The sequence below is a fragment of the Staurois parvus genome, unplaced genomic scaffold (assembly GCF_062004578.1).
Source record: "Staurois parvus isolate SC_StPar_1 unplaced genomic scaffold, SC_StPar_1.0 ptg000771l, whole genome shotgun sequence".
Lineage (NCBI taxonomy): Eukaryota > Metazoa > Chordata > Amphibia > Anura > Ranidae > Staurois > Staurois parvus.
Genome location: NW_028318567.1, coordinates 51714 through 62250, shown reverse-complemented (window position 1 = coordinate 62250; position 10537 = coordinate 51714). Strand labels below are relative to the sequence as shown.

The 10537-nt window shown below is 55.7% G+C and overlaps 1 protein-coding gene across 1 annotated transcript in view; it reads left to right on the top strand.

Moving 5' to 3' along the window:
- Nucleotides 1–1974: 1974 nt before the first annotated feature.
- The window catches only part of LOC149444797 (uncharacterized), a gene marked incomplete at its 5' end in the record, with an annotated part of 34335 nt that continues 25772 nt past the window's right edge, over nucleotides 1975–10537 (top strand). Inside the window, 5 exons of the mRNA XM_089654512.1 lie at nucleotides 1975–2128; nucleotides 2644–2670; nucleotides 5469–5519; nucleotides 5624–5692; nucleotides 7846–7993. Of these exons, the coding sequence (XP_089510638.1) occupies nucleotides 1975–2128; nucleotides 2644–2670; nucleotides 5469–5519; nucleotides 5624–5692; nucleotides 7846–7993 (449 nt within the window). The remainder of the gene's footprint in view (nucleotides 2129–2643; nucleotides 2671–5468; nucleotides 5520–5623; nucleotides 5693–7845; nucleotides 7994–10537) is intronic.

Below are 10537 nucleotides of genomic sequence, written 5' to 3'. Positions count from 1 at the left end.
GTGCTGGGGGGGGGGGTGAGGGTGGAGTCACCTGTATGTGTGCTGGGGGGGGGAGGGTGAGGGTGGAGTCACCTGTATGTGTGCTGGGGGGGGGGGGTGAGGGTGGAGTCACCTGTATGTGTGCTGGGGGGGGGTGAGGGTGGAGTCACCTGTATGTGTGCTGGGGGGGGGGTGAGGGTGGAGTCACCTGTATGTGTGCTGGGGGGGGGTGAGGGTGGAGTCACCTGTATGTGTGCTGGGGGGGGGAGGGGGGTGAGGGTGGAGTCACCTGTATGTGTGCTGGGGGGGGGTGAGGGGGGGTCACCTGTATGTGTGCCGGGGGGGTGGAGCCACCTGTATGTGTGCCGGGGGGGTGAGGATGGAGCCACCTCTATGTGTGCCGGGGGGGGGGGGGTGAGGATGGAGCCACCTGTATGTGTGCTGGGGGGGAGTGAGGGTGGAGTCACCTGTATGTGTGCTGGGGGGGGGGGGGTGAGGGTCAAATCACCTGTATGTGTGCTGGGGGGGTGAGGGGGGGGTCACCTGTATGTGTGCTGGGGGGGGAGCCACCTGTATGTGTGCCGGGGGGGGGGGGGTGAGGATGGAGCCACCTCTATGTGTGCCGGGGGGGGGGGGGTGAGGATGGAGCCACCTCTGTGTGCCGGGGAGGGGGGGGTGAGGGTGGAGTCACCTGTATGTGTGCTGGGGGGGGAGTGAGGGTGGAGCCACCTGTATGTGTGCTGGGGGGGGGGGGTGAGGGTGGAGTCACCTGAATGTGTGCTGGGGGGGGGGGTGAGGGTGGAGTCACCTGTATGTGTGCTGGGGGGGGTGAGGGTGGAGTCACCTGAATGTGTGCTGGGGGGGGGGGGGGTGAGGGTGGAGCCACCTGTATGTGTGCTGGGGGGGGGGTGAGGGTGGAGCCACCTGTATGTGTGCTGGGGGGGGGGGGTGAGGGTGGAGTCACCTGAATGTGTGCTGGGGGGGGGGAGAGGGTGGAGCCACCTGTATGTGTGCTGGGGGGGGGGGTGAGGGTGGAGTCACCTGAATGTGTGCTGGGGGGGGGAGTGAGGGTGGAGTCACCTGTATGTGTGCTGGAGGGGGGTGGGGGGGGGGTCACCTGTATGTGTGCTGGGGGGGGAGCCACCTGTATGTGTGCCGGGGGGGTGGAGCCACCTGTACGTGTGCTGGGGGGGGGGGTGAGGATGGAGCCACCTGTATGTCTGCTGGGGGGAAGGTCACCTGTATGTGTGCTGTGGGGGGGGGGAGGGTGAGGATGGAGTCACCTGTATGTGTGCCGGGGGGGGGGGGGGGTGAGGATGGAGCCACCTCTATGTGTGCCGGGGGGGGGGGGGTGAGGATGGAGCCACCTCTGTGTGCCGGGGAGGGGGGGGTGAGGGTGGAGTCACCTGTATGTGTGCTGGGGGGGGAGTGAGGGTGGAGCCACCTGTATGTGTGCTGGGGGGGGGGGGGTGAGGGTGGAGTCACCTGAATGTGTGCTGGGGGGGGGGGTAAGGGTGGAGTCACCTGTATGTGTGCTGGGGGGGGTGAGGGTGGAGTCACCTGAATGTGTGCTGGGGGGGGGGGGGGGTGAGGGTGGAGCCACCTGTATGTGTGCTGGGGGGGGGTGAGGGTGGAGCCACCTGTATGTGTGCTGGGGGGGGGGGGTGAGGGTGGAGTCACCTGTATGTGTGCTGGGGGGGGGGTCACCTGTATGTGTGCTGGGGGGGGGGGTCACCTGTATGTGTGCTGGGGGGGGGGGGGTGAGGATGGAATCACCTGTATGTGTGCTGGGGGGGGGGGGGTCACCTGTATGTGTGCTGGGGGGGGGGGGAGGTGAGGATGGAGTCACCTGTATGTCTGCTGGGGGGGGTGGAGGAGCAGATGTACGGCATGCAGGGGGAGGGGCAGATTCTGGGGCTGTGTAGGGCTCAGGCTGAGGGGATCTCTGACACGATTTCGGTGATTAGGTGTTCTGTAAGATTTGTCACCAACCAGAGAACACAGCCGCCCAATCTTCAGGTGGCCTGGTTTCCTCTCCCCTCCAGCACTCTCCGGGGGATCCGTCTCCTTCATCTATAATTTGTGTCTCCCTCAGGTCCTCCAGCCCATCCTCCAGCCATAAAGAGAAGTCCAAGTCCCGGAAGCACAGGTAATTCCTGCCGGACCCGGAACACCTGCTCCCCGACTTCTGTGGATGGTTTGTAATCAAACCTCCAACAGTCCTCTTTGTATCTGATGGTATTGGGACCTTTCCTGTCCCTGATGGTATTGAGACCTTTCCTGTCCCTGATGGTATTGGGACCTTTCCTGTCCCTGATGGTATTGGGACCTTTCCTGTCCCTGATGGTATTGGGACCTTTCCTGTCCCTGATGGTATTGGGACCTTTCCTGTCCCTGATGGTATTGGGACCTTTCCTGCCCCTGATGGTATTGGGACCTTTCCTGTCCCTGGTGGTATTGGGACCTTTCCTGTCCCTGGTGGTATTGGGACCTTTCCTGTCCTGTATGGATCTGTATTTCGGGACTGTTGGGACACATTCATGATCCATACACCACTCCTTTTCTTAGAATGTTCTGTATAAGTCCAGTCAGATTGGTTTGTCTCCAGTACACCTCCCACCCCCAGCATCAGCTTTGTAACTAAAGTCTTCCTTCTTCTTCCAGGTCTTCATCAAAGAAGAAGAAACACAGGTGAGCCTCGGATATCAGAGTTTAGGGTTGGGTTTGGGAGGAGGATATCTGGGTTCCGGGTTGGGTTTTTGATGATGTCTGGATGTTGGGTTTGGATGAGGATATCTGGGTTCCGGGTTGGCCTTTTGATGTCTGGATGTTGGGATGAGGATATCTGGGTTCCGGGTTGGGTTTTTGATGATGTCTGGATGTTGGGTTTGGATGAGGATATCTGGGTTCCGGGTTGGGTTTTTGATGATGTGTGGATGTTGGGTTGGGATGAGGATATCTGGGTTCCGGGTTGGATTTTTGATGATGTGTGGATGTTGGGTTGGGATGAGGATATCTGGGTCCCGGGTTGGGTTTTTGATGATGTCTGGATGTTGGGTTTGGATGAGGATATCTGGGTTCCGGGTTGGGTTTTTGATGATGTCTGGAGTTTGCGTTGGGATGAGGATATCTGGGTTCCGGGTTGGGTTTTTGATGATGTCTGGATATTGGGTTGGGATGAGGATATCTGGGTTCCGGGTTGGGTTTTTGATGATGTCTGGATGTTGGGTTTGGATGAGGATATCTGGGTTCCGGGTTGGCCTTTTGATGTCTGGATGTTGGGATGAGGATATCTGGGTTCCGGGTTGGGTTTTTGATGATGTCTGGATGTTGGGTTTGGATGAGGATATCTGGGTTCCGGGTTGGGTTTTTGATGATGTGTGGATGTTGGGTTGGGATGAGGATATCTGGGTTCCGGGTTGGATTTTTGATGATGTGTGGATGTTGGGTTGGGATGAGGATATCTGGGTCCCGGGTTGGGTTTTTGATGATGTCTGGATGTTGGGTTTGGATGAGGATATCTGGGTTCCGGGTTGGGTTTTTGATGATGTCTGGAGTTTGCGTTGGGATGAGGATATCTGGGTTCCGGGTTGGGTTTTTGATGATGTCTGGATATTGGGTTGGGATGAGGATATCTGGGTTCCGGGTTGGGTTTTTGATGATGTCTGGATGTTGGGTTGGGATGAGGATATCTGGGTTCCGGGTTGGATTTTTGATGATGTGTGGATGTTGGGTTGGGATGAGGATATCTGGGTCCCGGGTTGGGTTTTTGATGATGTCTGGATGTTGGGTTTGGATGAGGATATCTGGGTTCCGGGTTGGGTTTTTGATGATGTCTGGAGTTTGCGTTGGGATGAGGATATCTGGGTTCCGGGTTGGGTTTTTGATGATGTCTGGATATTGGGTTGGGATGAGGATATCTGGGTTCCGGGTTGGGTTTCTGAAGATGTCTGGATGTTGGGTTGGGATGAGGATATCTGGGTTCCGGGTTGGGTTTTTGATGATGTTGGGTTGGGATGAGGATATCTGGGTTCCGGGTTGGGTTTTTGATGATGTTGGGATGAGGATATCTGGGTTCCGGGTTGGGTTTTTGATGATGTCTGGATGTTGGGTTGGGATGAGGATATCTGGGTTCCGGGTTGGCTTTTTGATGATGTCTGGAGTTTGCGTTGGGATGAGGATATCTGGGTTCCGGGTTGGGTTTTCGATGATGTCTGGATGTTGGGTCGGGATGAGGATATCTGGGTTCCGGGTTGGGTTTCTGAAGATGTCTGGATGTTGGGTTGGGATGAGGATATCTGGGTTCCGGGTTGGGTTTTTGATGATGTTGGCTTGGGATGAGGATATCTGGGTTACGGGTTGGGTTTCTGATGATGTTGGGATGAAGATATCTGGGTTCCGGGTTGGGTTTTTGATGATGTCTGGATGTTGGGTTGGGATGAGGACATCTGGGTTCCGGGTTGGCTTTTTGATGATGTCTGGAGTTTGCGTTGGGATGAGGATATCTGGGTTCGGGGTTGGGTTTTCGATGATGTCTGGATGTTGGGTTGGGATGAGGATATCTGGGTTCCGGGTTGGGTTTCTGATGATGTCTGGATGTTGGGTTGGGATGAGGATATCTGGGTTCCGGGTTGGGTTTTTGATGATGTTGGGATGAGGATATCTGGGTTCTGGGTTGTGTTTTTATGATGTCTGGATGTTGGGTTGGGATGAGGATATCTGGGTTCCGGGTTGGCTTTTTGATGATGTCTGGAGTTTGCGTTGGGATGAGGATATCTGGGTTCCGGGTTGGGTTTTTGAAGATGTCTGGATGTTGGGATGAGGATATCTGGGTTCCGGGTTGGGTTTTTGAAGATGTCTGGATGTTGGGATGAGGATATCTGGATTCCAGGTTGGGTTTTTGAAGATGTCTGGATGTTGGGATGAGGATATCCGGGTTCCAGGTTGGGTTTTTGATGATATGTGGAGTTTTCATTGGGATGAAGATATCTGGGTTCCAGGTTGGGTTTTTGAAGATGTCTGGATGAGGATATCCGGGTTCCTGGTTGGGTTTTTGATGATATGTGGAGTTTGCATTGGGATGAAGATATCTGGGTTCCAGGTTGGGTTTTTGAAGATGTCTGGATGAGGATATCCGGGTTCCTGGTTGGGTTGGGTTTTTGATGATATGTGGAGTTTGCATTGGGATGAAGATATCTGGGTTCCAGGTTGGCTTTTTGATGATGTCTGGAGTTTGCGTTGGGATGAGGATATCTGGGTTCCGGGTTGGGTTTTTGAAGATGTCTGGATGTTGGGATGAGGATATCCGGGTTCCAGGTTGGGTTTTTGATGATATGTGGAGTTTGCATTAGGATGAAGATATCTGGGTTCCAGGTTGGGTTTGTAATGAGAATGTTTGTATGGAAGCACCTCTCTGGTGTCATTGAGGTGCCTCTCTGGTCGCCCGGTTATCCCCCATTGGTCTGTTGATGAGTTCAATCCTTTTCCAGGTCACCCAGCCCGAAGAGCAAGCGAAAAGCGAGGGACAAGAAGAGTAAGAGGTAAAGGAACGGATTGCAGAGTGTAGTGTGTCGGAGAGAATGTACCGAGAATCTGGTTCAGCTGAATAATTGAGGTGGTCCCCTGACCTAATGTCTACTTACAGGTCTCCAAGCAATTCCCCAAAACACCGACATGATTCGTCCTCGGAGGAGGAAAGCCGCTCCCCCAGCAGGTACTCTGCACATGAAGGGTGGGGTGGGCATTTCTGATAGCTTTACCTTTTTGCTTTTCCTGTAATAAATTCAAAACTTGTTCCCACTGATCATCCTTTCTGTGTTTGGTCTGAAGATCCCCCATCAGAGGTCCCATCACCAGCAGTCCCATTCCCCCTCATAGGACTGTGAGGTTGAAGACTCCCCACTCATATGAGGTCCTATCCTCAGCCATCCTGTACCCATCATACTGGCTGTGGAGTTGGGTGGAGGCTACAAATCCCCCCTTCATGAGGTGCTAAAGATTCCCTGTCCCCACCCCAGCCCCACTTAGAGGTCCTTCCTATCCCTGGCAGGCCCAAAAATGTCAGGACCAATCCCCCCCAAATGTCAGGACGGTACACATCCCCCCCAAATGTCAGGACGGTACACATCCCCCCCAAATGTCAGGACGGTACACATCCCCCCCAAATGTCAGGACGGTACACATCCCCCCCAAATGTCAGGACGGTACACATCCCCCCCAAATGTCAGGACGGTACACATCCCCCCCAAATGTCAGGACGGTACACATCCCCCCCAAATGTCAGGACGGTACACATCCCCCCCCAAATGTCAGGACGGTACACATCCCCCCCCAAATGTCAGGACGGTACACATCCCCCCCAAATGTCAGGACGGTACAAATCCCCCCCCAAATGTCAGGACGGTACAGATATCCCCCCAAATGTCAGGACGGTACAGATATCCCCCCAAATGTCAGGACGGTACAGATATCCCCCCAAATGTCAGGACGGTACAGATATCCCCCCAAATGTCAGGACGGTACAGATATCCCCCCAAATGTCAGGACGGTACAGATATCCCCCCAAATGTCAGGACGGTACAGATATCCCCCCAAATGTCAGGACGGTACAGATATCCCCCCAAATGTCAGGACGGTACAGATATCCCCCCAAATGTCAGGACGGTACAGATATCCCCCCAAATGTCAGGACGGTACAGATATCCCCCCAAATGTCAGGACGGTACAGATATCCCCCCAAATGTCAGGACGGTACAGATATCCCCCCAAATGTCAGGACGGTACAGATATCCCCCCAAATGTCAGGACGGTACAGATATCCCCCCAAATGTCAGGACGGTACAGATATCCCCCCAAATGTCAGGACGGTACAGATATCCCCCCAAATGTCAGGACGGTACAGATATCCCCCCAAATGTCAGGACGGTACAGATATCCCCCCAAATGTCAGGACGGTACAGATATCCCCCCAAATGTCAGGACGGTACAGATATCCCCCCAAATGTCAGGACGGTACAGATATCCCCCCAAATGTCAGGACGGTACAGATATCCCCCCAAATGTCAGGACGGTACAGATATCCCCCCAAATGTCAGGACGGTACAGATATCCCCCCAAATGTCAGGACGGTACAGATATCCCCCCAAATGTCAGGACGGTACAGATATCCCCCCAAATGTCAGGACGGTACAGATATCCCCCCAAATGTCAGGACGGTACAGATATCCCCCCAAATGTCAGGACGGTACAAATCCCCCCCAAATGTCAGGACGGTACAAATCCCCCCCAAATGTCAGGACGGTACAAATCCCCCCCAAATGTCAGGACGGTACAAATCCCCCCCAAATGTCAGGACGGTACAAATCCCCCCCAAATGTCAGGACGGTACAAATCCCCCCCAAATGTCAGGACGGTACAAATCCCCCCCAAATGTCAGGACGGTACAAATCCCCCCCAAATGTCAGGACGGTACAAATCCCCCCCAAATGTCAGGACGGTACAAATCCCCCCCAAATGTCAGGACGGTACAAATCCCCCCCAAATGTCAGGACGGTACAAATCCCCCCCAAATGTCAGGACGGTACAAATCCCCCCCAAATGTCAGGACAGTACAAATCCCCCCAAATTGTAATTTTAATTTTGCTCACAATTTTTTCTTTAATAAAGACATTGAATAAAATGTTATATTTCATCAATGTTCTCCCTTGCGGTCCCCAGCACAGTGCAGCGCCATTGTATGACTGGTGTGACGGGGATCGGGGACACTGACCCCCCCATCTCCCCCCCCCGCAGAGCGTCTGTAGAAGGTGGTCCTCCATCCCGGCTCTGTGTTGTATAGTTCACCGTGTTTATTTTCTGTCCTTGTAGATCCAGAAGCAGTCCCTCTAAAACCAAATCTGACAGACAGAACAAGTCCAACACCAAAAGGCAGAGCCCAGAGAGACCGAGATCCGTGACCCCCACCCGAAATCGCCGAGGTGACAGGGGGCGGAGCCCAGAGCCACCCCCCAGGGAGGTGAGTGTCAGTATTGTAGGACCCTGCTGTGTTCCATGTTTGGTGCTGTCCGTGGTTCTGGGGGGGAGGGGAGGGTGGTATAACAAACACCCCTGTATTAGGTGTCCTGCTCCTGACTCCTGAGCCGGCCACGTTGTGTCCTTAGTAATGGCAGGATCCATTGTGAGCTGCACTTGAGTCACGCCCTCCCCTCCTGCGTGGCCCCAGAAGTTCCCGTCTTCGCCTTTCTGTGGCCTGCAGCCGCTATAGTGGTGCATGTGACCAGCGATGGACACCTACAGGGGCCACGTTTCCACATCAATGGCCTTCAGTGGGCCGGTCTATGAGGGGAGAAATCTACCCTCAGTCACCGCCTGCACCACCTGCACACTGCTACATCCATCAGTGTTCAAGTGGAACTACACGGCATCCGAGCACCACAATCCAAAACCAATATTCAACACAAAGCCATCCATCCGTGTCTCCATCCATCCATCCGTGTCTCCATCCATCCATCCGTGTCTCCTTCCATCCATCCGTGTCTCCTTCCATCCATCCGTGTCTCCTTCCATCCATCCGTGTTTCCATCCATCCATCCATGTCTCCATCCGTGTCTCCATCCATCCGTGTCTCCATCCGTGTCTCCATCCATCCATCCGTGTCTCCATCCATCCATCCGTGTCTCCATCCATCCATCCGTGTCTCCATCCATCCATCCGTGTCTCCATCCATCCATCCGTGTCTCCATCCATCCATCCGTGTCTCCATCCATCCATCCGTGTCTCCATCCGTGTCTCCATCCATCCGTGTCTCCATCCATGTCTCCATCCGTGTCTCCATCCATCTATCCGTGTCTCCATCCATCTATCCGTGTCTCCATCCATCTATCCGTGTCTCCATCCGTGTCTCCATCCATCTATCCGTGTCTCCATCCATCTATCCGTGTCTCCATCCGTGTCTCCATCCATCTATCCGTGTCTCCATCCATCTATCCGTGTCTCCATCCATCTATCCGTGTCTCCATCCATCTATCCGTGTCTCCATCCATCTATCCGTGTCTCCATCATCCATCAATCTATCCATGTCTCAATCTATCCATGTCTCCATCCATCCATCCGTGTCTCCATCCATCCGTGTCTCCATCCATCCATCCGTGTCTCCATCCATCCATCCGTGTCTCCATCCATCCATCCGTGTCTCCATCCGTGTCTCCATCCATGTCTCCATCCATCCATCCGTGTCTCCATCCATGTCTCCATCCATCTATCCGTGTCTCCATCCATCTATCCGTGTCTCCATCCATCCATCCATGTATGTCTCCATCCATCCATGTATGTCTCCCTCCACGTCTCCGCGCCTCCCTCCGTCCCTCCATGTCTCCTCCCCATGCGTCCCTCCATGCGTCCCATGTCTCCCTCCATGCCTCCCTCCATGCCTCCCCCCATGTCTCCCCCCATGCGTCCCTCCATGTCTCCCCCCATGCGTCCCTCCATGTCTCCCCCCATGCGTCCCTCCATGTCTCCCCCCATGCGTCCCTCCATGTCTCCCCCCATGCGTCCCTCCATGTCTCCCCCCATGCGTCCCTCCATGTCTCCCCCCATGCGTCCCTCCATGTCTCCCCCCATGCGTCCCTCCATGTCTCCCCCCATGCGTCCCTCCATGTCTCCCCCCATGCGTCCCTCCATGTCTCCCCCCATGCGTCCCTCCATGTCTCCCCCCATGCGTCCCTCCATGTCTCCCCCCATGCGTCCCTCCATGTCTCCCCCCATGCGTCCCTCCATGTCTCCCCCCATGCGTCCCCCCATGTCTCCCCCCATGCGTCCCTCCATGTCTCCCCCCCATGCGTCCCTCCATGCGTCCCTCCATGCCTCCCTCCATGCCTCCCTCCATGCCTCCCTCCATGCCTCCCTCCATGCCTCCCTCCATGTCTCCCTCCATGTCTCCCTCCATGCGTCCCTCCATGCCTCCCCCCATGCGTCCCTCCATGCCTCCCCCCATGCGTCCCTCCATGTCTCCTCCCATGCGTCCCTCCATGTCTCCCCCCATGCGTCCCTCCATGTCTCCCCCCATGCGTCCCTCCATGTCTCCCCCCATGCGTCCCTCCATGTCTCCCCCCATGCGTCCCTCCATGTCTCCCCCCATGCGTCCCTCCATGTCTCCCCCCATGCCTCCCTCCATGTCTCCCCCCATGCCTCCCTCCATGTCTCCCCCCCATGCCTCCCTCCATGTCTCCCCCCCATGCCTCCCTCCATGTCTCCCCCCATGCCTCCCTCCATGTCTCCCCCCCATGCCTCCCTCCATGTCTCCCCCCCATGCCTCCCTCCATGTCTCCCCCCCATGCCTCCCTCCATGTCTCCCCCCCATGCCTCCCTCCATGTCTCCCCCCCATGCCTCCCTCCATGTCTCCCCCCCATGCCTCCCTCCATGTCTCCCCCCCATGCCTCCCTCCATGTCTCCCCCCCATGCCTCCCTCCATGTCTCCCCCCCATGCCTCCCTCCATGTCTCCCCCCCATGCCTCCCTCCATGTCTCCCCCCCATGCCTCCCTCCATGTCTCCCCCCCATG